The sequence below is a fragment of the Pteropus alecto genome, unplaced genomic scaffold (assembly GCF_000325575.1).
Source record: "Pteropus alecto unplaced genomic scaffold, ASM32557v1 scaffold66, whole genome shotgun sequence".
Lineage (NCBI taxonomy): Eukaryota > Metazoa > Chordata > Mammalia > Chiroptera > Pteropodidae > Pteropus > Pteropus alecto.
This window is the reverse complement of record NW_006438869.1, coordinates 1082526-1110050: the sequence shown is the minus strand read 5'-3', so window position 1 is coordinate 1110050 and position 27525 is coordinate 1082526. Positions and strand designations below refer to the sequence as shown.

General features: G+C 49.8%; 2 protein-coding genes across 3 annotated transcripts in view; both read right to left on the bottom strand.

The window, feature by feature from the left end:
* Positions 1 to 6191: 6191 nt before the first annotated feature.
* ROPN1L (rhophilin associated tail protein 1 like) lies at positions 6192 to 18254 on the bottom strand. 2 transcript variants are annotated; one of them, XM_006915868.3, is made up of 6 exons: positions 18131 to 18254; positions 17805 to 17978; positions 15868 to 15991; positions 14864 to 15025; positions 9683 to 9858; positions 6310 to 6373 (listed from the first exon to the last, which is right to left on the bottom strand). In XM_006915868.3, the coding sequence occupies exons 2-6, from the start codon at positions 17933 to 17935 to the stop codon at positions 6310 to 6312; spliced, it is 657 nt and encodes a 218-aa protein (XP_006915930.2). In that variant the 5' UTR covers positions 17936 to 17978; positions 18131 to 18254. The 2 variants fall into 2 exon arrangements, with proteins under 2 accessions (XP_024905320.1, XP_006915930.2); XM_025049552.1 differs by lacking the exon at positions 18131 to 18254 and having other exon boundaries at positions 6192 to 6373; positions 17805 to 17935.
* Positions 18255 to 22572: 4318 nt separating this feature from the next.
* Positions 22573 to 27525, bottom strand: part of MARCH6 (membrane associated ring-CH-type finger 6) — a 48238-nt gene continuing 43285 nt past the window's right edge. The window contains exon 26 of the mRNA XM_015592462.2: positions 22573 to 26302. Within this exon, the coding sequence (XP_015447948.1) occupies positions 26212 to 26302 (91 nt within the window). The 3' untranslated portion in view covers positions 22573 to 26211. The remainder of the gene's footprint in view (positions 26303 to 27525) is intronic.

The window sequence follows — 27525 nt, the reverse complement described above, 5'->3', positions numbered from 1 at the left end:
CGCCCCGGATGATCATTTTTCAGTGCTCTGTCTCCGTCATCGTCAAAGTCGGCTTTTAAGTGACTTTAATTGGGAAAATCGCCTTTGCCTCCCCAGGTGACGAGCCCACGTGGGGGCCTTTGCCTCCTCTCCGGCCAGCGCAGAGCACAGCCCCGCAGCCTCAGACCCGAGCCCTTGACCGTCTGTCCGTCCATCCGGTTGGATCCTCCCGGACCCCTCCCCGGTCCCCACGCCTCGCAGGCATGTTTTTGCTGGGCTCCGTCTTGAGCTCCTTTGTTCAAATATTCCAGTCACTTCAACAGTTTATTTCATCCAACACACTGATTAGTTAATGATACTTGCAACGAAGCTTGTAGTTATTAATTAAACCATTTGCGTGAACTCCCCAAAGGCAGTTAACCATCTGCTTGAAAGCCAAACTTCCTCTGGCTATTTTCAAAAGAGATAACTACAGGATCTGAACGAGGATGAAGATGATTCAGCTTTGTCACAGGAAGAGTCCACCGCAGCGTGAGAACAACAACAATAAAAAAAGTGTTCTCTTTCATGAGCCGAGGCCCTCGGTCCAAATATTGAAACTCTAGCTGATGAACAGCAAATCCAGTTTGGGCACAGAGCAGCATGGAGCCTTACTGGGGTGCTAGGACACCACACTGGAGGCACCCCAACAAAAGTGGGACGGAAAAGTGCCTCCTCCTTCACGCTCGGTTAATTACGAAACTAGTTCATTTTCCGCCTTTCTGGAGCCCAGCCTTTCTGGGCACTTGGGCCCCAGTGGTAACAGTCGACAGAGAGGCACAGTCTCTGGGGCCGGAGCTGAGCTGAGAGAGACCCGGAGGTAGACCCCACACCGTGTTGTGGGAGGGTCGGGGACAGAGTACCGAGATCTCCCTGTGGGGTCGGAAGTAACGGGCTGCTTCTTGTGCTGGTGTCCACAGAGCAAAACTCAATCAGGAGGCTTTGCTAAACTCAAAAATGACAGAGCTTTATTCAAGGGTCTTAGGATTTGCAAATCAAAAATGGGCCCAGGTCATACCTGTTCTGAAGAAAAGGGAAAAGCTGAGGGTTCTTACAGTAAAGGAGACGGTGCTCCTCCCACTGGCTGGTGGTCTGGACACCGGATGTCCCTTCCTAAGTCCTTCAGAGGGTGACCAGGAGGAATTTATGTATGTCCTGGCATCGGCACACAACTGAAAAACGCAGAAACCTCAGTTCTCGGGCTAGCCAACGTAAAACAAAACCACTTCCTCACACTTCGGCCCATTGGGTCCAAACCAGTTCTGTCAGCTTGACTGGACAGACTCCATTTTAAGTCACCTTAGCTAAAGTGACCCCAACCTGTTTCTTCACTCATTTCTCATCAGGACGGCCAGCGTTAAGGGGATAGGATCTGGGTGAACATCCACCCCCATCTCTGCTGATCCAGAGTTGACTCTGGAAACCTAGCTTGGATCTGGCTATTGGGAGGTGTGTTTACCCTCCGAAGTAGAATTTGCATTTTGGTCGCCTCGCCCCCCACCCTAGATGACATATGTGTTCAGGGGGCGTCAACTAGACAAAGGCCAGTTGATACTTCTGTGTCAAGCTCTTTTTGTTTGAACTTTGGGGCCCTCGCGGGGCCTTAAATCAGGCCAAAACAGCTTTGGGGACTGGAATTTTTTTTTAAGGGAATGCCATTTCCGGTTCCAAGATAAAGTCATTCTTAAGAAAGGTCTGCCTTTTGAGACAAGGGACAAACGCCAGGGCCTGTTCACCAACAGGGGCTGGCTTGCTCACACCCATGGCTTTAGTATGTCCCTCATTCCACGTGCCCACCCGCTGCACACACAATGCACAGCCTCCCCATCAACATCCGCCGCCAGAGCGGGACATCTGTGACAATGGATGAACCTGCACCGACACATCGTCGTCACCCAGAGGCCACAGCTGACCTTCGAGCTCACCTTGGAGTTGTCCATTCTACGGATTTAGGCAAATGTGGAATGACAGGTACCCATTATGAGAGCATCGTACAGACTGTTGTCATTGCCCTAAAACCCTCTGTGATACGCCTCTTCGTCCCCTCCTCCCCAGCCAGCCCTCCCCTCGCCCAGAAAAACGCTGGTTTTTGCATTGTCATCAGAGTTCGCCTTTTCCCAGGGTGTCGTATAGTTGGGACCATACAGTATGTGGCCTTTTCAGATCGGCGTCTTTCACTGAGTTATATGCATTTCAAGTTCTTCCGTGTCTTTCCTGGCTTGACAGCTCATTCTTTTCTCGAGCTAAAAAATATTCCATTGTCTGAACAGTTTATTTATCCATCACCTACTTCACTCTTTTGTTAAGCACTGTATGACTTTTTTGATAGTGTGACAGAGTATCCTGATTTATGTTTTTTGAGTTCAGATGTCCACATCGGAGAGTTTATTTATGACAATATTTATCTATGCTCGGTCTTATAAACTCCATCTAAATTTATCTACTTGACCTAAGCCAGTTTGGCCGGTCAGCAATGTGATGAGGTCCCTTACGTAAATGTGGGTGGTTTCCAGTGACAAGAGGACTTGGAGGCTCTGTGTCCCTCCCCTAGAACTCCCTGCAAGGTCATTACCATAAAAGCAAGTCTCCTCCCAAGGTCTGCCAGCTATGCTCGGTCTTATAAACTCCATCTAAATTTATCTACTTGACCTAAGCCAGTTTGGCCGGTCAGCAATGTGATGAGGTCCCTTACGTAAATGTGGGTGGTTTCCAGTGACAAGAGGACTTGGAGGCTCTGTGTCCCTCCCCTAGAACTCCCTGCAAGGTCATTACCATAAAAGCAAGTCTCTTCCCAAGTTCTGCCCCAAAGTGGTCACATAGCCTGTCCCTGCGAGCTCGGGAGGGGCCGCTCTTGGTCGTCCGGCCCCGACACGGACACCTGGCATGAGGAGCTCTCTCCGGGGCATGTGGCGGACACTGGCTTGGGGGTGGGGCACAGATGGGAAGGAATCGGGACAGGAAGAGGCTCCTGGCTCCCAGGGGTCGCACTGTCCTCCCTGAAGCAGAGGTCATTAGAAACGCAGGGACCACTCTAGACGGCAGAGTTTTAGATGGAAATAGAGAAAGTGGAGTGACCCAGGAGCCGGCCGGAATGGCCGGGGACCTCCTCGCTCGTCAGAGGGAGGAGAGGACCAGCGCCGGTTCACCCAGCTCGACTCCCGAGTCTGACGCGAACCGAGCCGCTTTCATAGCCCGTTTCTAGCGACACAACGTTCTGGCCTCGTCTGGTACATTCCCTACCCCAGACTCCAAAGCGCTGCTCGTGTGGACGAGCCGTAGTTTCTTTCCGTGGAGAAGAGCATTTAGGGCCCACGGCCTGGCTGTTACATGTGCTCCCTAAATGACCGGATGGGTCCTTGTCTCCAGGCCTTTTCGGTGGAGAGATTATGATTTCACACAGATCCTTCCAGGTATAAATCGGGAGGACTGCAGGGTTTTGACTTAACCTTATCTTAAAATTTATATCTTCATTCTTCCATGCCAAACATCCAGGTTAATGACACCAAAACAGTTACCGGTTTATCCCTTAACTACCAACACTGATTACTGACTTTTAACTTGTACTTTTGTAGCTTTTTTGTTTCTGTATATTCCACTGGGAATATTCAAATTACTGTGCTTTAAAGTCACTTAGACTAGTTCCTGTGGTGACATCACCAACTGGAGATACAGTTCGCTGGTTCCATTTTACTTTCAATTTTCAGGGGTTTCTTTCTTTTAAATGCGATTTTGTTTTCTAATTATGTGAGCTAGTCACATAGGTAAGGATTCCAAAATCGAATCAATCAAAAGGTGGAAGCAGAGACGTCCAGCGTCGGGCCCTGCCGCCCGAGCGCCCCCTCCTCCTCCCCCACGATGTTTTTATTTCATGGCTTAGGGTCCTGCTGTTCCCCACTTACTTACCTGTTTATACTGGTTTTCGGAGGGTTCTATTTTCGCTGGAATAATTACCGTACACATCCTCATCTAACACCCTCAGTCGTTCCGTCTTTGGCTCCTGTCTGTTAGTTCTCTGCTATGATCAGGACTGAAATTGGCCAGTAAAAACTTCTCTCTCCATCCGCCCTACATCCGATAGAAACTTCGCTTTACTTCCAGTTAATAATTATGTCAATCGGCAAATAGATTCTCTTCGTGTAGACTTTCTAGCCTCTGAGTTTTTTCCGGTCCTTATGTTGACCTCTCCAATCTTTTTGGTCGTCTGCGGATTCCTCGGATGGGTTCATTGGAACAATACTCCCCGAGGACGCGCATGCTCAGACAAGCTTCTTTGCGGCCTTCGCACCTCAGAGCTCCTTGCCAGGGACACCAAGGGGACAGGGGCAGAACACGTGTGCCTTTCAGCTTCTGGCCTCATTCTTTGTTCACTGGGAACCGACAGACTTCTGAGGGCGTCTCTGCACCCCGAGGCGCTCCGGGCGGCTCAGCCCATAATAACGCCCACCCCTGCCCCCACCACACCACAGCAGGTCACTTCTACAGACCTGCACCCTGGCCTGTGGCGCCCAGGTCCAGCCTTGGGGTGGAGCAGGCTCTCTAAGTCCTCGGTCCCTTCATTGTCCCATCTAAGGGGGAGCTAGCTGTTCATTCATTATATTAAATCTTCCCTCTTCTGCCAGCGTCTGTTCATGGAACGCAAAGGCCCTGTGCGCCGTGCCTCACGTGTGCTCCTCTGACGTGGCTCATTTTCTGGCTTTAGAAAAACACGAAACTTGTGAGGTGCCTCTCGTCAGATGCGGGCAGCTGCGTCTGAGGCCTGTCGCGTCCCGTGTCCTTGGTGCCGCCCTGGCTACAGCGGTCCCCTCGGCACGGTCACTCACTCTCCGTGACTTACAACTGCACTTGTGAAAAATCTAACATTTCTTTTCTTCTGATCCCCACGTTACAGTGAGGTAAAAAAAAAATATTTACATTCTGTGAAGAAGTCAAGTTTTTAGATTGTTTAAAGCAATTTTTAAAAATTGTAAAAATTTTTAAAAATTTTTAAAAATTGTAAAAAGCTTTAAAAGAAAAAAACTGCAACTCTGAAAAGCTACTTGTAAATTCTTGAACAATCTCCATATGCCGTCTGTTCACCAGGAGGGCGACCAAACGTCCAGGCAAACGACCACCTCAAATAAGGTAGTCTAGTGTCCAGACGGAATATACAGCATCTCAGTGAGGAAAAACTAAACACTCTTTGGATAACAGCAAAACATTCCTCCTAACTTTGGGAACACTCACTAACGTTTATTGGCATGATGGCCAATCTGCCGGCACCACGCGGCCAAACCGCTCCCAGGCTCTCGGAAAAACAGCCTCAGACGGTCAGACCAGCACCGCCATTCTGGAGGCCGTGTGCGGGGACCAAGGGCTGGTGCACGTCACTTGCCCCGTCCGCCTGGTGGCCTGGCTGCCCTCGGAGGGACCAGAGGCGCCCGAGGCCGCCTCCCCTGGAGAAGACGCCAAGCAGGAGGTGCTGCTCCCAGCCAGGCTCAGGAGTGACCGCAGCCTGCTGGTCAACAGCTTCCACTACGATAGACGACTGGATAAAGCAGCCATGGTGCACGTGCACGATGGAACGCCACTCAGCCACAGGAAGACATGAAGTACTGCCATTTGTGACAACCTGGATGGACCTCGAGATAATCATGCTAAGCGAAATAAGCCAGACAGAAAGAGTTGAAAACCACGTGGTATCACTTACATGTGGGATAGAAACCTAAAAGCAACAAACAAACAGACTCGTGGACATGGACAATAGACTAGTGGTCACCAGAGGGTAGAGGGTGGAGGAGGAGGCAGGCAGACGGGGTGAAAGGGGTCAAATATGGGGTGACAGAAAGAAATCTAACTATGAGAGGTGAACACACAGTGTAAATATATATATGCCTTACTGTTAAAATGTACGGATGAAACTTATTGGATTTCGTTAACCAACGTCACCATAAATTAATTAATTAATTAATTTTAAAAAAAAAGAAAAAGAGTTTCCAGCAAAGAAAAACATCAGCTGGTTCTGAACTGCCCCTCCCCCGGGACCCTGCAGCACCCGTAAGCAGACTGTTTCCCTCGACCGGATCACCCCCTGGTGCCTTCAAGGCTCACAAGGACACCGTGAGCGGGTCACTGAACAGGCCCCCTGGACCCACTGGTTACGCGGAACATCCAGCAGAATAAAACTCGCAGGCCCGTGCGGGTGGTTAATGACAAGCTGTAATTGGTGCCACGGTTTAGAGAGAACTCTTTTAACATTAAAATGTGTTCTTTGTGCACTGACGGCATGGGCACATCTTCCGAGTTTTCCTTTCTCTACATTTTCCTCCTTAGAACGAAGAAATCTGAAAGTCCTATCATGCCATTCTTTCTAGATTCTCTAAATGGGAAACAGATAAAGACACTTATTAGTAATTTCTCATAGCATACAATAGTCTTTATGAAACAACACGATTCAGCATAATTTAACTTGAATACCACCTTAAATGCAACATAATTTAAAAGTTTTACCTTAATTGATTATTTATGGTTTCTAATCAATAATTCTTACCTCTAAAAATAAAGCATTCTCTTGTACAAAAATGGGCATTTATTTCTAGGTGAAAAAATCAGTACTATATTTGAAGATTTTTCTTTATTGACAGCTCAAATTTTAGTCATTGGTTAACAAAAGTACTAGTTAAAAAGTTGGTCTAGTAAAACTCAGAGGACTGCCTTAAGTCTGTGAAACTTTGGCACTGGCGATAGTATATCTTTTAATTTCTCTGTCTATAGATATATTTATTTCTTGAAGTAAACCTCCGCCAACATCAGCAGGTGTACTGCAAAAACTCAACTATAACAATGTTGATTTTCAGCATCGGTGGGCAAAAGGAGATCTGTCTTTAGTGCTCGTAGTTTAAAAGTAAAGACCTGAGTTGGCAGTTGTTCTAAACCGTATTTTACCGTAAAAAGTGACCGTCTCCCACAGGCCGGGGAGAATGACATCGTCTCCCGCCTGGCCTCTTAGGAAAGAGCAGGACGCTGGGGAGTGACGCCTGTCGCCTGACCCCTCGCTCTCTCCCTCAAGCTGCAGCAGCCTGAGGTCACTGCCTTCGCTGGCCTAGCACCCCACGAAGGCCGGCCAAGCTCGTGTCCACACCTGGAAAAGAACCACTAGCCAGGCGACGAAACAAAACATGGAGTAGAATTTTATTTGGACTTTCCTTGTGCAATTCAGTAATTCCTCACGTTAGGTAGCATCCAATGGCTAGAGAACAAGCCTCGCCATGAACACGCCACACCAGGGTCCTTCTGACACCAGGAGGGGCCCCCCAAGCTTCCAGGGCGAGGTCCTGGCAATGCCACCCCACTGCCAGCCCCAAGGCGTCTCCTCAGCCTGTGCTCGCCGTTGCCCGCCCAGCCACGTGACTCTTTCCGCACAGCTGCCCCCATGGCCCCTCGTGGCCTGAGTGCCCAGCACCGTCCGCTCAGGAGCTATGGAGGGTCTGAAACGCTTTGGAACCCAGCAGGGGACGAATGGAACGAATGAATGAATGACTGCATAGGCAGATACAACTAAGAATCACTCCCACTGTAAAAAGCCCAAGTAGCAAGTTCCTCGTGGAAGAGTGGGGGGGGTGGGGTTCGCCCCAAGCCACATGCACCAGGTCTGGGCGCTCACTCGCTGAGCATGTGCCAAATGCTCCCTGCTGGGATGGAAGAGCAAAAGCTTAGGATCCAGACAAGCCCAGCTCGTGAACCTGTGCCCTGCACCAAGGACGGGTCACCGAGGCTTTTCCTGTGAGCCCGCGGGGACGTGTCGCTGGTCAGGGTGCACAGAGCACCAGGTTACAAACCCAGACCTCCACCTGGGCAATCGGCAGCCTTCTCCCTTATCTGCAGCCTCTTTCTCCACGTCTATCCCACCCTCCTCCCCTGGGAATTCGCCTGCCCCGCCCCCCACGGCCCAATGAGGAAAAGCTGGAGCCTACACTTTCTTGTCTCCTCTGTCCCCCTGCTTCTCTGAAATCACCAATGCCAGGGGCACGGTGACCTCTGCAGCCAATGTAAGAAACAGCTCTGGAACCCGCCAAACTGGACAAGGCCCACCGACGCCTCCTGTCCCCTCCGCAGTCCGTCCTGGCTCCCCTTCCTCCAGCTTATTCCGCCCTCTGCAGCGATTCCTTGCTCACTGCCCCTCCCCGCAGCCGGGGGCTCCTGCAGCACCGCCCCCCACCAGCGCTGTCCTCACATGGATGTCCGGCACCACCTGGGAGGACAGTGGCCCAGGTGTGACGTGGACAGGAAGAGAGTGACCAAGGAGTCCCAAGGAGTGCTTACGAAGTCTGTGGATGACAGACTAGAGGAAGGACAGCGTGGTCCACGGAGTCAGGAGGCACGGCCCGGTGGCAGGGGCCTCAAAGGGGGTTCTGGAGGAGAGAGGAGGGGGCGTGGACTGGAAGGGACAAGGAGCAAGGGCTGTGGGGACAGCTCAGGTTCTGTCAGGCAGGAAGTGAGATGGGAGGTGGCCGGGGCTCACTCTGGCATCCCGGACAGACGTGGGAGGTTTAGGAGGTCAGGACAGACGAGCCTGGGCAGTGATGACAGGCCTGCTCGGTTGGGCTTCTCGGGGGGCCTCCCAGACCAGCCCTTGTCCTTGGCTCTCTTGTCCCCGTGAAACTCAATTCTGCCTGCTGTCTAGGTGTCCGTGTGTCCCGTGTCACCAGGACTGCAACCCCACGGGGCCTGGGCTGATCTGATCCGCCCACTGCATCCCGGCTCCACACACACGTGCCCAGGGGCAGCCACTGCCGCCAACGGCTCACGTGGGCACTTGGAGGCGCAGGGAGCCCTCGGAGCGCAGTCCCTCTGGGGCTGGAGCCTGGGGACGCCCGACTCCGTCCTAAAGCCTCCACTTCTCTAGTCACCAGGCTTCCTGGGCTTCACCCCAACGAGGGATGTCCTCGCCCCCCGAGGGAGCCTGCTCTGTGGAGCCAAAGCCCTGGGACGGGGGTGCCACCACCGCCCCAGCTGCCCCCCAGGCTGCACATTGTGGGGTGCACAAGCGGTCCCCGAGAAATGTTTAGGCATGCAGGAGTGAAGCTGTGTGCCAGGCCCAGCCACGCCTCCCACCTGCAGTCACTGGGCTGGCTTCACCCCAACGAGGGATGTCCTCGCCCCCCGAGAGAGCCTGCTCTGTGGAGCCACAGCCCTGGGAGGGGGGTGTCACCACCGCCCCAGCTGCCCCCCAGGCTGCACACTGTGGGGTGCACAGGCGGTCCCTGAGAAATGTTTAAGCATGCAGGAGTGAAGCTGTGTGGCGGGCCCAGCCAAGCCTCCCACCTGCAGTCACTGGGCTGTCATTGTTGAGAAATGAATTCTGCCTTACTTTTCAATATGCTTTGATTTGCGACAACTTGACCTACTGTACTTAAGGATCACGATAAATTTGGCTAAACTCTTCTTAAAGACAGGATACATTTTCTCCTTCTGAGGTCTGAGGAGAGCCCAGCTAAAATCCCGCACTGCCCTGCAGCCCCGGGGGACAAAAGCCGCCTCCAGCCGGACGCAGCTCCTCCCGCTCCGCAGGACTCAGCCTTCTCCCGGTGGGGGCCCGTCCCCCGCCCCGTGCCCACAGGACAGCGGCTGAGAAGAGGGGACCCCTCCCGTGGTCAGGGGGCCCGATGCCAGGCAGAGCCGTACTCACATGCTGTCCTTCAGCGAGGAGAGGTAGACGTCCGTTTCCGCCACGGAGATCGCGGGGTCCAGCCTGGACAGGTAACGGTACACGTAGGCGAAGGTCTCGAACGGGATGCGCGCGGGGCCCCCCTCGGGGTCGGTGGTCAGGATCTCGCACAGATGCTTCATGGCGGTGCTCAGGGACTGCAAGCGGCAAGCAGAGGGCGGGGTCACCACACGCGCTCGCCAAGGTCGACGCCAAGACGCCACGCAAGAAACCCCCGAGTGTACTTTACAGAAATTCTCCAGAACTAGGTGAATTTATCATTGCCATGAAAGAAAGACAGAAAAAGAAAAGTTTGAATGAAGATGCTACTGGTCTGAAAAAATTTTTAATCCACAGATTTTATAGGAAAATGGGATGACTTTTAAAGACAAGAGGAAGCTTAGGCCAACACAGAAACCCTCCAGCCCCCCAGCCCCACGATATACCTGGGGATGGAGCAAAGTGCCACCTGCGGAGGCAGGGCTGGCAGGGGCCTGCCGACGCCCACTGGCCCTGTGCGGGGCCCACCCTGCGCTGCGTCCTGTTGCTCTGGACAGCACCACGCCTCTCCCCGGCCGCTGTGCACCTCCCTCTGCCTGGCCAGCCGCCCTGCCCCACCCTGGCTGACATCCCAGACTTTCGGCCTGAATGCGGCTCCTTGGCCTTCGGTCCTGGGGAGGCTTCCACTCTCATGGGCAGAAGCTTCCAGAGCATGACCCTCCTCCCCCCCTTCCCCTTCAAGCCGTGAGGGCAGAGGCAGCGCGTTCGGGGTGGGGAGCCACCTCCCGTCAGAGCCGAGGGCCGGATTTCCCTCGAGGTTTTGTCAGATCCCGTGACTCTGAGCACCGTAGAGGGGCGGCAGAGTCTGCTAAACCTTCAGGCATCTGTGTGAAGGTGGGGGGGGGGCAGGCTGAGGTCAGCATCTGGGAGCACTTGCCCCGCGTCTCAGCAAACTCCCGTCTGCGCTGCACTTAGGAGGGAAGAGAAGGAAACAAACCCGCGAGGACAGTCCCTAGGGGACACCCGGCCGGCAGGGAAAGCCACACACGCACCTGCGTGACTGCAACCGTGGCGGTGTGTGGGGCCAGGGGCATGCAGAGGGCTGGAGCCAGGCCTTTCCTTTTTTTTTTTTTGAAACAAACCACACATGTTGATGATCTAGCAGTTTCTGCGGGTTGGGAGTCGGGTCCTGTCAGGCTCCGGTCACGGTGTGAGCCAGGGCTTGGCTTCCATCCAGAGGCTCCAGTGCTCGGGGGCCCACCCTGCCGTCACCCAGGCTGTTGGCGGGACTCGGCTCCCTGTGGCTGTAGGGCTGGCGGGCTCGCTCCCCGCTGGCCACCGGCTGGCAGCCGCCCTGGGCTCTGACAGGCTGCCTGCGGGTCCCCAACATGTGGCCCCCTCGCCACGTGGCAGCTTGCTTCTCCAGCGCTCCAGGAGCTCGGCCAGGCCCCACGGCAAATATCAGGGAGAAGCCACCTTGCGCTTCCGGCAGGGGGAGGAGAAAGGCGCAGGACAGAGGCGAGGTCCCCGTGCAGCACGGTAGAGCTGGCCAGCACTCGCCACGTGCTGGGCACCGTCTGAGAGCCCGGCTGGCCATCTCCTCCACTCCTCACGGTCACCGTGCACAACGAGGACAGTGGGCCAGACGGGCTGAGTACTTGCCCACGGCGGGCCGGGCCTGCTGACCAGCGCATCCCACCACTGCGGTCAGCCGCCGGGCTGGCCGGGGCGCGCGTGGCGGGCGGGCGTTCGGATGGAGAACATGAGGCCGAGCATCACAGACCCCCCCGTCACCTCTCTCCACGATGGAACGCCGGGGTGTGCGGCACAGTCCTGACGCTGGCCTAACTCGGGACGAGATGACGCCCGGCGAGAACCCCGGGTCGCCGTCCGAACCCCCCGAGGAACTGCGCAGCCATGCCCAGGGCCGTCCTCGACAGACAGCTCGGGAAAGCTAGTCGAGGGTCTCACAGGGCGTCTTCCATGCTTCCACTTCGCAGAGCCGTGTCGCGATGCTCGGTGTTGCTTTTCCATGTGACAGGAAGTCCCCGCCGAGTGCGGGTATGCAGCCGGGGGACGGGGGGCAGCTGGTGAGGAGCAGGCAGACGAGATCTGCGTGATGGGGTGTCAGACACTGCCAAAGAAGGATTTAAAAGACAATCGCGTCGGCACGTGCGAGGGCCGCTGCCTCTGCAAAGGCACGGTGACGTCACAGGCGGTGGCATATCTGACAGTAGGGCTGGCAGCAATTTTCACATCCAAAAGGGTCTAAGGCAACGAGCGTGGTTTTGCGCTGAGAGTTCTGTTTCTCATAGACAGATTTCTCCACTCCAAGGGGTGGTGGGTCGCGAGGCTCCATGTCACCACACTGGCAGGTGACCCTTCTAAGCTCCTGACGCTGCCCGTTCACTCTCGGGTGCCTGAGGCTTCCCAGGGAGGGCCACTGGCCACCGGCACTTGTTTTCAGCCAGGTGCTCACACCTGAGCCGTCGTCGGAGTGGGAGTGAGGACGTGTGAGCAACACGGGCACGAGGCGCCTGCCGGTCCTGGGCGTCTTCGGCACGCTGATTCCGTGCGGTTTTTCAGTTTCAGAGTTTTTGCTGCTACCATGACGACACACAGAGCCACCTCACCACCCCCAAGGGTCCCTTTTCAGAGAGCATGAAAGTAAAAATGGCAATAATATCTCGACTTACCCCGTCAAACAGAATAAGAACAGAGAAGACCCCGCTCCCGCAGGCGTGGCCTGACCATGCCCAGGCGGAGACCGACGTGACGTGACGCGGTGGCACCCGCCCCCAAAATCTCATTTTTAAAAAGCTGGCGACCCTCTTCCCATCCTCGCAGGGTTTCTCATCTAAAACGCGGTTCTGGGGCTTGCGGCAGGTGCGGGAGGGTGCCCCACCTTCTCCAGGTGGCTGGGACGCGGTTCCAGAGTGAAGCCGACCTGCTCAGGGCAGACGCTGCCCTCGCCATCGTCCAGGCAAGGGATGGAGTGGCCGCCACGCCAGCATCCGCCAGCGAGCACGGAGTGGGTGTGAGCACAGGGACAGCGCTGACAGGAAGCACACCCTCCCCCCAGCCCGCCCTCCCCACGGACTGGGCACATGGTTCTGGTTCTGGGGCAGGTGGGCCCAGCCGCCTCCTCTAGAGGCCATCACGCCTAGCGGGCGGCCGTATCTTGTCCCTGGCCTCGGAAGGTAAAGGAATCTTCTTGGCGACCTCAGAATGGGCTGCAGAGGCCACTTGGAGAAACTTGGCTGTTTAAAACCTGAACGAGTCTTCCACACTTGAACCTCATCCCAGAGGCCGAGGGCGGGGGCTCCCCACAGCAGGAAGGAGTCATGGCCAACGGCAAACACTACTGCTGAGCTGGCTTAGTGAGGGGACAGGGCGGGCCCCCGCCTGGGCAGGCTGGGGTAAGTGACCTATCACTGGAAGATAAGAGAGGCCTGCCAGCTCTCTTCCACAGAGCAGGCAAGTTTAGAAGGTGGAGAGCCATCCTTGACAAAATGTCTCCATCTAGTGTCACACATGGATACCAGAGCTCACCTTCCAAAACGGGCCGTTTGGTTTTAAATCTAGTGCTTCCTTTTCACAATCAGGGAGGTAGAAATTTAAAAAGACGGATCCAAAATATAAAATGTTCTAATTGCTCAGCATCATAAAAATCTAAATTTCACAACTAAGTTGAGAGGCACAAACCGTGAACAATCCAAATATTAGATATGATAGTATTAAAATCTTGATTTCGCAGAGTTCCAGAGGAACCAAACAACATAAAGTGTCCTCCAATAATTAAATTTACTTGTCTTTGGCCTTCCCGTGGACACTCGACTGAGACGCTCCCTTGGCGACATCTGAGACTGTCTTCGCTACCTGGTCAGCCAGCGCCCGGCTCTCAGCACAGCTGGCCCAGGGGTGGCCGCCCTGCCCGTGGCTGACAGACAGTCCCCAGCGGCAGGCCAGGCCGGCAGGAGCTCACTGGGCTTTCACACTCTCCCTGGGGCTGCTGACGGAGGGTGCAGCGCAGTGTGTTCCCACAGTGGGTATGACAGACACAGCAGGGGGAATGAGCGACAGCAGTCTGTGATGAATAAATGCAGAAATCTAACTGGGGATGGAAAGAAGTCCCAGAAGATTGCTAACAACACAATTATCCTTTCATAAAAATAAGACCACTACAATTAGGGAAGGTATTTCTTGGGGTGCACATGTGACAAGAGGGAGGCGTGACACTCAAGAGAGCCTGTCTCCGGGTGCGGGAGGCCAGGGCTCGGGGTGGAAGCGGGGACACAGGCACCTGGCTGCAGGCTATTGCCGGAGTTAGTGACCACGTAGGGTGGTATCAGATAAAGTAATTTTTTAAAAAATAAAACAGAATGCAAGAGGCTCATGCATGGCCCCAAGGTGAGTGTGCGCCATGAAGCGAGGGTTGTGAATCATCCAGTTATGTACTCGGGCCCAGAGACTGCAGGGAAAGGGTAAAAAAAAAATGCTCATCTCTAAAGGGGGTTCCCTTTTTCAACCCCCTTTCTTCAGAGCTTAAAGCGGTGACTCTCCCTCCACTCCACCCGTGTCTCACAGAGTGACTCAAACACTGGAGCCGAAGAGAGAGGTTCTAGACTTCGAAAGGGAGGCCTGCCAATGCCCTCCCAGCCCCCAGCCCCACCCCGGGGTCCCGCTGGCTCCCAGACCTCTCGCCTCCAGAACCAGAGGGCTGTCTGGTCTTCAGGATGGATTTGTTTGGGTTACGATGTATCTGCTAGTTACTAATAATAGATTTTAACTAAAGTATAACATAATTTTATGCCATTTTCCACAGACTAAGGAAACAGATATTACCCATTTACCAAACGGTGTGTAGTTTAATAAAAAGGCAGTGACGCATTCTCCTCTAAAACGTAAATGTGTCTTAAAAGTATGCATATGTTTTATCTACTGTTAATGTCTCTTAAGTCGAGATATTCATAAGTAACTTCTGTAAATTAAAATAACTTGAAGCCTGAAAATACAATAGGCATCTGAAAAAAAATTGCTTTTCTGAGACAAAAGTTACAAAAGTAATGAAAGTGATTCCTTCCGTTACTGAAATACCTAGATTTTTTTCAGCCAGGCCTATGATTACACAGGATTATCGGTACAGTATTTCTAGGTACTTACCCCGCCAAGCATGCTACATCCAAGCGCTAAAAATTTCATCCACTCCATTTCGTGTTCACAAGGATCCAGCTGCAAGAGAGCTCTGAATTTTTCTATGGGCAGGCACAGTTTTCCCCATTTCTGCTCAAGGTCGGCCAAGTCCACATACTGCCTGTGGCTACACTGTTCGGAACATACAATATGATACGATTTATATAGGCTTTAAAAAGCCATGAAGTAATATCATGCTGTGACTACTTAAACATATCCCAAGTACCCTCCCAGCCCCATGCAGGGACAAGTGAACCCCGAATCCAGGACCCAGTCACCCCCGGGGAGGGAAAGGGAGGGTGTGTGTGGTACGAGCTAGATACTGACAATTTACTTCCTAAATAAGGACTGTGAAGCAAATACGGCATAATGTTATAACTTAATAAAACAGGCATAATGACGTTGGGTGTATGATTCTCTACTGTCTGTCTGAAATACTTCACAATAAAAATATTAACTTCAATAAATAAAAGCTTTTAAAATCCAGGCCCGTAAAACTGTTAATGGGTAAAATGGGAGAAATCTTAAAACCAAAAATAAATATATTCCTTCTCCCATCTTCAAACGGATAACTTCTGCCACGGGCTGGCGGCATTCCATGTGAAAAGTCTGGGGCAACGTTAGCGTGTCTCTTCCCAAGCTACCCCTTACGATGCTTGTTTGTTTTCCCTCAAAATAGAGAGCCCTGGAAAAAAACCAACTTTCAGAAGTTACTGTATCCTGCACAGAAGCACAGCATTTCAACATGTATAATGGGCACCAGTCACTTTAGAAGTCAAGGTTACACCAGTGGTGGCATTTTTCAGCAATACGACCCAATCTTCATGAATGCTGAGCCCCAAAGCTGGGCGATACATTTCCTGTCACCTCGTCTCTGTAACAGCGAGCAGACTCCCCGAGGGCTGCCAACCAGGGCCAGGCCAGGCCAGGCTCTCTGCAGGTCGGGGACCCAGACAATGCAGACCCTCTCGTACCTGCTTATGCAGAACTCGAAGGAGTCCCTGAGTCAGGCCCGTGTCTGTTTTCTGAGTGGCCACAGGCATCTCGATTCGGTCCTTTACAGGAAGTGGATCGCCTCTTGACAAAGCTGAAAAATACCTAAGCACAGCAGGCACCGCTTAAGGCTCAACACGCAGAAAAGCAAATCAGATAGTAACAATTAATGCACTTTCTTAAACGGGTCCCGGTTCCTCCCGCTTGACCCAATCTGCTGCCTCCATGTCTCTGTCTGCAGAGTGCAGGTGACAGTCCCTGTCCTAGGGCTCCCAGGAGCACTGAGCATTGGAACACATCTGAGTCCACTACACACAGACTGCTTAATGACTAATACCTGGTTTTTCTCTTCGACTCCGAAATCGTTCTTGAAATTAGTCGCATGAAACATTCAGAAAATTGTTCTTGAAATTAGTCGCATGAAACATTCAGAAAGTTCTCAAGCCTTTTAAATTAAAGCGAAGCTTAAAATTGTTGTCTCTAAAGTGTTACCAAATATGACCTAATGTTCCAAGAAAAAAAAAAGATAAAATCTTGGAATGTTTTGTAGAGTAAAAATAAACTCTTAAGAGTCCTAACTACCTTTTGTTTAGGCTTGAATAATGGTTAAAACCAGAGGCCATACTTTTTCTGACAAGAACCTTGAGAGAGTAGTTCAGAAGTAACTAGAAGAAGTGTTGTCAGAAGGCCAAGTGCTGGATTAACAAGTAGCCTTGAGAAGCAGGTGCAGTAAGGCACCCAAAGAGATCCAGGTCCTCATTCTGGAAACTGGGGAGCTTATTTTGCATGGAAATAGGAATTTTGCCTAGTGTGTGAGTGAGGATTTTGAGATGGGAAATTGATCCTGAATTACCTGGATCGGTCCTAAAGGTAACCACAAGTGTCCTTAAAAAGAGGAAGGCGGAGGAAGTGTCCTTAAAAAGAGGAAGATGCCACCCTACTGGCATTAAAGACGGAGGAAGGGGCCATGAGCCAAAGAATAGAAGGAAAGCAGCTCCAGAAGCTAGGAAGGGTGGGGAAACCCATCAGATTCTTCCTAGCACCTCTGGAAGGAGCGAAGCCCTGCCAGCATCTTGACTTCAGCCTGGTGAAACTGCTTTTGACTTTCGGCCACCAGAACTGAAAGAGAATAAATGTCTGTTGTTTTAAGCCTTCAAGTTTCGTGGGGTCTTGTTCTAGCCGTCACAGGAAACGAATTTACCTTGGTTATCCAGTTTAGAGAAGGTCAGTAAAAGCCGACATCATAGCTACTAAAACATTTTAGTTAAATTTATACTGATAGTGATTCTTGTGATCATCACATTGAGCTTCTAAGTCCGTTTACTGAAAAGGGGCAAAGAGTTTCCCTAGAAAACCAAAAGGGTTTACTTTAATGGTTCGAAGGTCTGTTGGCTTGTAACTTTAAAATTATGAACGTGGAAATGGTTACGATGTTTGCCGCAAAGAAACTGTAAAGGCTTGTTTGCTGTGAAGTCAGCTGGGCAGGGTTTAGCCATAATGCAGCCTAGGGCCGAGATGGCGCTGTCACTCTGGTTCTCATTAACTCGGCCAGGACCTGACCCTGGGAAGGTTCCCGGGGGAGGAGGGACCAGGCCATAAGATTCCTCCTTTACAAATAAAATAAAGGGACTGTAATGGTTGGATCGGATAACAATGCCGCAACGTGATGCCCAATGCAACTGCTGTCTAAGTGTTCGTCTATCTGCATCTCCCTCCGAACCCTCGTTACTTTGTAGATAAGTGAGCTTTCGGCAGCGATTTCTGGTCCCGGAGTCAATAAACCGTAATGCTTCCTAGATAGATGCTTAGGCGTGGACACCCCCGGTGCTGAAGGGGACCCTCTGCGCGTCCTGAGCGTCGGGGCACGGCGCGCCCGGGCGCGGGGCCGGCCGCCCCGACCCTGGCCGCAGGCGCTTACCCCGCGGACCACTGCAGCACGTCGGCGGGCTGCGTGCGGATCGCCGCCTTGGTGAACTGCTTCAGGATGTCCGGCAGCTCCGGCGGAATGTGGATCTGCTGCGCGCAGAACATGGTATCGGGAAGCGGCATCTCTCTCCAAGGACGGGACACAGGCTGGGGCGACCTAGGCGTGCTGCCGGGGAGCAGGGGCGGCGCGTCAGCGGCGGGGGCGCGGCCGCCCGCCCTCCCCAGGTGTGGGGCCGGGTCCGGGGTCCGGGATCCGGGTCCGGCCCGGGACCCCGGGTTTGGAGCAGGCCGAGAGGCGCGGCCGGTATGGGCCCTTACCCGCTCCTCCTCCGGCACCTCGGAAAACGAGGGCCAACAGCCCCTGGCAGCGCAGCCCAGGCCCAGACGCTCCGCAGCTCCGGCGGCCGCTACTGTTGCGCCGCGGTATCCAGGCAACCGCGACGCACGCCCCGCCCCGGCACCGCCCACGAGCGGGAGGCAGTGCGCTTGCGCAGTCCGGACGCGGCCCGCCTCCCGCCCCGCACGCACGCACACCCCTCTCCCCCGATAGTTTAGAGCTGCTGCAGGAGCTCTCTCACTTCGGAAGGGGCCTTCTGATCGCTTTTCCGCTGCCGACTGGGGCTACACATTCACAAAGGACACCCCCCCCTCCTTGCCGTGGCCACGTGAAACTTAGGGACGAGGTGACAGAGGTCCTCCTAAGTAGGAAACCATTAAAGTCACTGCTGCCGATCTCTAGGCGGCAGGAGCCTCCCTGAAGGAATCTGAGCTCCTGCCTTGCTCAGCGGCTCCGTTCACCCTGCACCGGCCTTTGGCGGCTTGTCCCAAGAGACGTCTCCGCCTGGGCACCGTGCACAGGCTGGTCCCTGGTGAACTCATTCTTCGGATATCAGTTGAAAAGCCACTTAGAGTTTAGACAGTGGGGAGTTCACAGCTAAAAGAGGATTCTACTTAACTTGTTTTCCTAACTAAGATGGGGGTTGGGGGGTGGTGGTTAGCTAATCTGATTGGGTATAGGAGAAAATAAGTCACCCCTTCTGATACAATAGCTTTGGGTGGAAGGGTGGGAGAAACTCCCATTCTGGTGGATGCTGACCAGGCAGCATGCAAGATCTGAGCCTTCCTTTAGGGAATATCCTGGCTGGCTGCTGCAGCTGCTTAACACCCACACTGAATGAAAGAGGCCCTGAGACCCATCACCCCTTGCTCACCTCTAGACAGGAAGATGGAGCACTAATACGAGCTATTTCCGGGATGGGCCAAAGACAAAACTCTCCTTCCTTCCGGAGAGGCATCAAGCCCCAACCATGACTCGACTACCTTGAGTTATACACGTTTCCGAATTAACATTAGCAAAAACTGAAAATAGTCACTAATGTTGATGACAATATGGAGAAATAGGAAATCTTATACACTGATGAGAGAGGAGTGTTAATTAGTACATTTTGGTGGCGATTTAAATATTTTTGATGACAGCGATTTTCTAGGAATTTGTTCTACAGAAATAGCAGCTTGAATATATCAACTAATATGGACAAAAATGTTTACTACAGCATATAATAAAATGGGTTAACTGTCTTTCAGAAAACTTAAGTGAATGTATGTTTATGCAGAGCACAGTCTGGGGTGTATGCTAAACTGACTGGTTCCCTCGGGACTGAACGGGGGCTTTGAGGTTTCATTTTAACCATATATACATTATTTGATTTTGATTCACTTACTTACTTACTCTGTGATTTTATTAAATGCCAAATATGTCCCAAGGACTGTTCTGGAATACAGTAGTCATCCATAAATAGTTTCACAAAAAATCTCTGGAGCTCGCATTCAAGTGAGGGAAAACACGCAAATTATCAACAAGAAAGGTAAACCCTATAGTATGTTGATAAACATGAAAGAGAAAAATACAGAAGAGGGAAAGAATGCCCCAGGAGCTGCGATTTTAGATGAGCCTCACTTAGAATAACACTTCGGTAAAGAAGGAGCAGGCTGGGCAAAGCCTGGATGAAGAATATTAAGACACAGCCAACAGCAAGTGCAAAGGCCCTGAGGTTTCACCCATTCTGGAAAGGGGAGGCTGCCTGGAGCTCACCAAACACAGGGCGTCATGGGCCGGAGGGTGTGAACTAGTGAAAAGTTCTGTTCCGATTGCTTCTAACTTCTCAGTGAAATAGGAATTAGAGTCAACGGCCAAAAACGAGATAAGAGGAGAAAGTGGCACTTTGAGGAAAGAAGGTATGGAATGGTCCGTTAGGGAGCCTGTATGAACGCAGTATTACTTTTTAAAATTGAGGTAATTAACATGCAATAAATTGCACAGACTTGGAGTGTGTAATTCGGTAAGTTTGGACATAATGTATGCATGTCAAACCAGAACCCCATTGAGATAGTGAACACGTCCATCACCCCTATTTCTTCATGCCCCTTTGAAATCCCTCCAAATCCTTCTTGCCGAACCCCGCCCCTACTGAGCTGCTTTCTATAGATTTCTGTGGTTACTTTGCATTTTCCAGAATTTTATATAAATGAAAGCATACAGTACAGTTTGGGTCTACTTCACTCAGCATAATTATTTCGAGATTTGTCCATGTATATATCAATAGTTAGTTGCTTTTTATTGCTGAGCAATATTTCATTGTATGGATAATCATCTGTCCATTCACCTCTTGATGGGCATGTGGATTGTCTCCAGCTTTGGGCTATTACAAATAAAGCCACCATGTGTGAACACTCCTGTTCTAGTCCTCAACTGAATTTAAGCTGTCTTTTCTCTTGGTAAATAACTAGGAGTGGTAATAAGTACAAAGTCCAACCTTCTAAGAAATGCCCATTTTCCAAAATAGTTGTACCATTTTACGTTCCCTCCAGCAGAGAATGAGAGTTCCAGTTCTTCCACGTCTTCACCAAATTGGTCAGTAATTTTCATTTTAACCTTTCTAAAATTAACAAGATTTGCGGTGGCATGACATTGTAGTTTTAATGTGGATTTTCCTAATGCCATGATGTTGAACAGCTTCTTGTGTGCTTATTTACCATCTGTATACCATCTTCAGTGAAGTGTGTTTACATTATTGTTTTTAAATCAGCAAATAGGTTTTACTATTGCATTTTGAGACATCTATTCTGAATTCATGTCCTTTATCAGATGTTTTGCAAATACTTTCCACAGCTTATCTTTCTGTTGTCTTTTAAGAGTGTATTTCAAAGAGCAGCTGTTTTTGATTTTGTAAAGTCCAATTCATCAAATCTTTCTTCTATGGATTGTGATTTGGGGATTGTATCTAATCTAAATCTACGCCTAACCCAAGACTAAACATTTTCCCCTGTTTTCATTTAGACCTTACACAGTTCGCAGTTTTTTACATTTAGGACTATAATCAATTTTGAGTTAAGTTTTGCATATGTTGAGAAACGGATCGATTTTTAATATTGGCAGCAGGATGTCCAATTCTTCCAGCACTATTTGACTTTTTCACCTATGACAAAAATCAGTCGTGTATTTGTGGGTCTATTTCTGGACTCTCTGTTCTCCTCCATCAGACCAAGGGACTGTGCAGCCAGCAGAAATCACGTTTGACCAAAGAACAAAGGAGTCATCGAACGGAAGTCCTAGCTTCTAGTCCTAAAGGAGAGTTACTGCCCAAACGTGGAGAAGCAGACACCACAGTTACACACGTAAAAGGAAGACGTTTCAAAGAGGATCAAAGTGTGAAGCGGTACGTAAAGGGATGTCACACAGGTTATTGGCTGTTGACATAGGGACAGTTGTAGTGCAGTGTGCGGCTGAGTGGAGCAGAAGGAAGGAGGCTCAAAGAGGAATTGTGGGGCCCTGGGGGGAGGGGTGCCTATACACACAAACAGTAATTAAGGACCTCAGGAGGGCCTCGCAGACCCCTCCTCTCCTCACCTCGAGGCATTTTATTCATTGCTCTAACAGAACGTTTGGTTCACTTTTCTGTTATTTCCCACTCTGATGGCTTCTTGAAGGCAGACCCCGGGCCTCGATCAGCTACAGAGGGAAGTTCAGTGCAGGAAACCGGACAGCAGAAAAACGCTGGGCTGCGGCTGGGAGAGGAGCGCTACCCGTCAGGGCATCAGTCCCATGTGTGCAGCAGGGGGCGCTAATGACCACTTTCTGACATTCACTGTGCAATTTCCTTTGCTGTAAAATTTCAGCTTCGTAGATGATAGATGCTCTGATTCAAATAGCATTTCGCCTAACCCCACTGCATTTAAATAAAAATGCACTTGATTAAAAAAATCATAGAATAAAATTGAACTTAGAAACAAACAAACAAAAATTAGAAACAAAAGGATCTCTTCACACAGGGCAATGAGGAGAAAAAGATCCTCGTGCAGGCATTTCCTTTTCCTCTGAGACACGGTCAATTATGTCAAATGGATTTGACTGGCATGACTCTATCCCAGTAGCCACCAGAAGAGGGTGCAACCTGGTGCGCCTGGGACGCTGCGCTCTCGCAGCAAAGGTGCAGAGGTGGGTGAAAGACGAGGTTCCCAAAGGGGACAGCCGTTAAGGACGGTGTGGTGCGGGGAGGGGAGGGGAGGGGAGGGATGTGTCCTCTGCAACCACAGTTTTAAATTCATACTTAGAACAGAGGGGCTATAATCCCATGCAACGTGAGATTTTTTCTTAAATAATCGTTAAAAATATCTGGATTATATACCTATGCTAATAATGCACATTTCTGTAATTCTGAAGCAATTTTGCAATAAAGCAAAAACAAACCGACCAAAAAATATAGGCTACGACTAACATTCACTTTATTCAATTCTGTTCTCGCAACTCAGAAGGCAACAACCAACCACATAAAAAAGGGAGCATTTTAGTATATACAGATAAAATTGGTCTGGGTATCCAAGGTGTTTGCTTTAATAGAAAATCGACATCCCAAATAACGAAGTGTTCTATTAGCTTCTACAACAGTCATGTCTAGGCCTTAGTCGATACCTGTTCATTTAAGGTACTATGTTATTTTCATGACTACACACTGAGGCACTCGTAAGACACACGGAGGAATAAAAACATACATACTGTCTTTTCTTTATGTTGTATTAATGCTGAAATATTGTCAGGGATTATTTGAAAAAAGCCCTTACTCGTGACAGCTCTTTTAAAAAATGACACAGGGCAGTATACAAGCTGAAGGGAAAACATCTGATTGAGGGGAAAAATTAAGTGAGATACAAGACAGCTCCAGCGAGGAAGTTAGAGAATCTCCACAAATGAAGCTTTTAATAATACTTTAGTACTAAGACATTTTACTTTTGTTTTTTTCTTGATTGCAACTGAATAGGTACCACTCTAAAGGAGTATTTTAAACATAATCATTTAATTTTACAATGTAAAAAACTTATCACAGTAAGTAGAGAGCTTAAAATACCCAATTCTAAAAATGAGAATAAGTAGCTAACTTGCAAAGTTTTAAAAAGTGCCAGTGTTCATATACTGGCGCTACATTCGTGTGTGTGTGTGTATGTGTGTGTGTGTGTGCGTGTGTAAATGCAATACAATGTAGAAATGTCCAGTACTTTTTTGTATTGTTTTAAAAAATCATCAATTCAACCTAAATTAAAGAATTACTTTAATAGCATTTTGCCAATACAGAAATGACATATCTGAGATCAAATCATTTGAGAAAAGGTTACCCTCTATTACTCGAACAGGGAAAGAAAATACAAGACAGGAACTCACAGTAATAAGTTAGATTAAATGTTGAAATAAAAATTACTTTTGTTTCCATCTGGAATTGAGACGTCCAATCTCCACTGTTTCTCCAGAAAACTAACAGGAAAAGATCGCCTGAAAACATGGAGCTTTTTTAAAGCTAGCTGTACACAAACTTCACATTGGCATTTTTTTTCAGTTTTCAGCCCAACTATTAGTACCTAATAGTTTAAAAGTCAAACATAATTTGCTAATAATAAACAACTGCACGCTCTATACTATGACCATGTGGTAACTGGCCATGTAAAACTAAGTGTTGATTTGTCTTCAATTTATAAATAGTAAAAATAAAGCAAAAAGGTCTTCCTTCTAATTAACTTTCTTGAAGGCTGTTTTGGCCCAATGTAAAGTGAAGCAAAACTACACTATCATTTTTTTAAAATTCTACATAAAGAAGGGCAGCAATACTAGCACTTTCTGAATGAGTTTAAATATTTGTAAAACAATAATTGATTAGCAATAAAATCTGGATGCTACCCCAGTAAATAGTATGCCAGCAGCATCTGCTGACATGTGAAAGCATCCATCTTTTGAAAACAGGACGAAGCACAACCGAAAACCTAGGGGAATCATTCAGACGGACAAGATAAAGGTATCTGCAAGTGAAATGGAGGGCAACTTTTTGGCCATTCCTATATAGATAGATAGATTTTTTACAAAATATCTGATAAGATTCATTTAAAATTCTGTAGAATAATGGTTTTTAATCTTTTACGTTACCTGCCTGTATCTTTCTGGTAAAACAGATAAATGTGTTCCAACAGCTTTATATAAGATCTACAAATTCCCTGCAAAATTAAAAAAAGAAACCTAAATTAATCAAGTTATATGCCCAATTTGATAGTATTTTTCTCCCAAAGAGAACAATTTATATAGACATACACCATGACAGGTGGCATTACATTTTAAAATGCTAATTTTTTACAGCAGGACTAAATTTCTAAGTGAAGGCGGGGCTCCCAGAGACCTTATTTCAAACACGAGAGAGCGGCCGACTACAAAGTGCCAAAACGTGTAACACTGAACTCTATGTCAAGCCTTTTCTTCCTGATACTGAGGTTTTAAAACATCTTTCAAAGTAATCGCTTACCACTTTGGGGAAAATCAATGAACTATATAAAACAACCGGAACATGTTGCTTTTGATTCGGTAGCTTATTTTTGGCTGACTTTCCTATTTTAAAAAATCCTCAGATCTGAGTCTAGGGTTTTAATACCATATGGAACTTCTTGTATTGTTTCCGAAGACCCATGCTGCCCATTCTCTCTGAGAACTGAGGTTATCATTAACCAACCAGCCTCACGCTGACTATATACGCCATGGCCATCAGATACTCGGGTCATGTGCCCAATGCCCTATTTCTCTAAACTTCTAACTTGAAGCTGTGGTTACAAGAGAAAACCAAGTTTCTAAGTGTTCAGTTCTCTGAGATTTTCCAGCACGTTTCCAATCAGATACATCCTGCACTCCTATGTTAAAAGGCCAGCTCGGCCAGGTTCCTTCTGGATGAACGAAATCAAGCTGGTTTTATTTGTAGTTTTATTCTGTAAACAAAAAGCTTCGGAAACTTTGGGATTTACTCATGGAAAACTAAGAAAAATGCATTCCCTAATCCCTATCCAATGATACACTGGCCAGTGGGACCAGTTGTTCTAACCAGTCTCTTCTCACGGTGTCAATCTAAGACGCCAAACCACATTTGCATTTAGCGAACATCCCAGACGTCCTAGTTCCAGTAAGATGCAGTGCTGTTGGGGATATTATTCTGTAAGACTTATGATCTTGCATCATTTCGGCCACTGCTGACAAAAAGGATAGCTGTGTATAGGATAAGGGGCGGGGGGGGGGACTAATGAAAATCTTCTTTTGGACTTTTTTTCCTCTAAGTATAGGCATGCCCCCAACAAGCACAAAAACCCAACTCCCAATGCTGATCACTAGGAACATTAAATTATCAAAATTAAAAATAATTTCCTCACCTAGCACAAGATACTATACAACATCACAACCGCAGACACATGAAAAAAAATCAGGCAGCAGAAAATGTACAACAGCTTTGGTGTTATACAAAATAACTTCCAGGAGCCACTGACAGTGAAGCACGAGGTCCGGGTCTTCTTACCACAGACGCCCCACTGCTGGTTTCTACGTTTCCGTTTCCGTCCTCGGTAGGGTCTCGGCAGCCAAGACAGACAGAATGTACAGTTTGCTTAACGAGAACTATACATTGCTAGGAACACCATGACACTGTGCTCCTAAACATGTCATTAAGAAGTCTTGCCTCTGCATTGTGGCTCTGTGGCACATTTCCTGTCAAGATCACAGCAGGTCCAAAATAAAGTGACAACTAGATTTAATAAATTAATATACATTTGTTTAAAGATGTACAATGCACATTCTGTTTAATCCACGGTTCTGGGCCTCCAGGAACTTCTATTTACACATGTACAGACCTCGGGCAGCAGTGACGTCAGAGGGCAGGGAGGGCAGCAGGGCCTGCGACCGCCGCCCTCCAAATGCTGAGCACACCAGCCAAACGCATCCAACCTGAAAACAATGCTGAGAGATCACTGGGAAAGTCTTCAGAGAGAGAAGTCCACAAAGAAGGGCAAGTAAAGGCAAGGGGCAGGTCCAGGAAGCTGGGACGACCGCCTTACTCCTGGGACGACTGTGGAGGGGGCGGAGATGTGCCTTGTTTGCCAGATTTTCGCTCATAGTTCACGAGGCGTTGGCCCACAAGGTACCTGGGTTGTAAAAGCAAGGTGGTTACTCTCTTACACGATCTTACACGTTAAAACGTCCTTCCTAACTACTGCCAGCGATACGTTTTTTAAAACACAAATCAGATCACTTCTCATCTACCTAAAACCCTTCCGTGGTCAGGTAGGTAGAAGGGGAGCCTAGAACGATCACCTGCCAAAGGCACAAAGGCAGGCACCTTATAGCAAGGAACAGGTGTGTGGGAAGACGTGTGCACAGCGAAGGTCAGAAGGGCCCGCGCGCCTGTCCGCAGGGTGGGACTTCTCGGGAACCCAGATGCTCAGGGGGCGGAGGAGAGCGAGGCAGAGCAAACCTGTGCAGGGGGCTGATCTGTAGGGATCATATTTATGAAACAGCCTAGTGGACAGATCTGAAGAAAGGCCTGGAAATACGACGACCAGAAAGCTGGCAGAGAGAGCCCACCCTGCCCTCCCAGGCAGGACGGAAACAGCTCTATCTAGCTCCAGAGAAAAAAAGAAATCAACACAGATTTCAGTGAGGTCGAAGGGGAGATGGCAGAGAAGCGATTGTAGGCGAATGACAGAGGCAGGGGTTTAAGTGCAAGAACAGAACGTGAAGAGCTCCTAGCCCAGGTGCTGTGTGATGACAGGGAGATCGCGGCCAGGAACGCAGGACCTCAGGGACGGAGACGGAAGTCAGTGCGGCTGCGACAGGACGGCAGTCCCGCCAGGACGCCGAGTGCCCACGATGACGGCAGGAGTGGCCAAGGAGCCCCAGCGGTATGCCTCACTAAAGCCGGTGGAATGACCTGGAGCTTGACCACTGCAGGACAGTGGGTGACAAAGCCGATGGCAATGAACTGGAGGGGACTGGGGTGCAAATGTGCCGTGACCCTCAGTGCAGATCAGTAAGACTGTGGCGTCTGTGGTTAAGAGTGCGACAGTGAAGCCTGCGCGTGACGGGGCTGCGGGGAGCTGGGCTGTCCGAGGCCCGGTCTACTCATCAGTAAAATGAGAACGACAGGCCTGTGCCCCACGCCTGCGGTGCGACAAACGCCTGGCCTGGCTGAGGGCTCAGTGCGTCGACTCATCTTTCACCAGGACCCCCCGCTTCTGTCCACACACATAGGCCTCAGGAGGTGTCCTGGCCATCTGTGCCACGCAGTTCAGCATTTCACGTCTTAAAACACTTCGCTACTCCTGCTGCTTCTTCAGCCAAGATCTCACCGTTCGTTCAATCCTTTCTG

Bases quoted from the DNA above. Each gene is read 5' to 3' on its own strand.
- ROPN1L (XM_006915868.3), bottom strand. From the start codon at position 17,935: ATGCCGCTTCCCGATACCATGTTCTGCGCGCAGCAGATCCACATTCCG. The intron at 15,992-17,804 runs GTAAGCGCCTGC...TGCTGTGCTTAG, and splicing joins GTGCTGCAGTGGTCCGCGGG to GTATTTTTCAGCTTTGTCAA. The intron at 9,859-14,863 runs GTAAGTACCTAG...TGCCGCTTGCAG, and splicing joins GATGTAGCATGCTTGGCGGG to TCCCTGAGCACCGCCATGAA.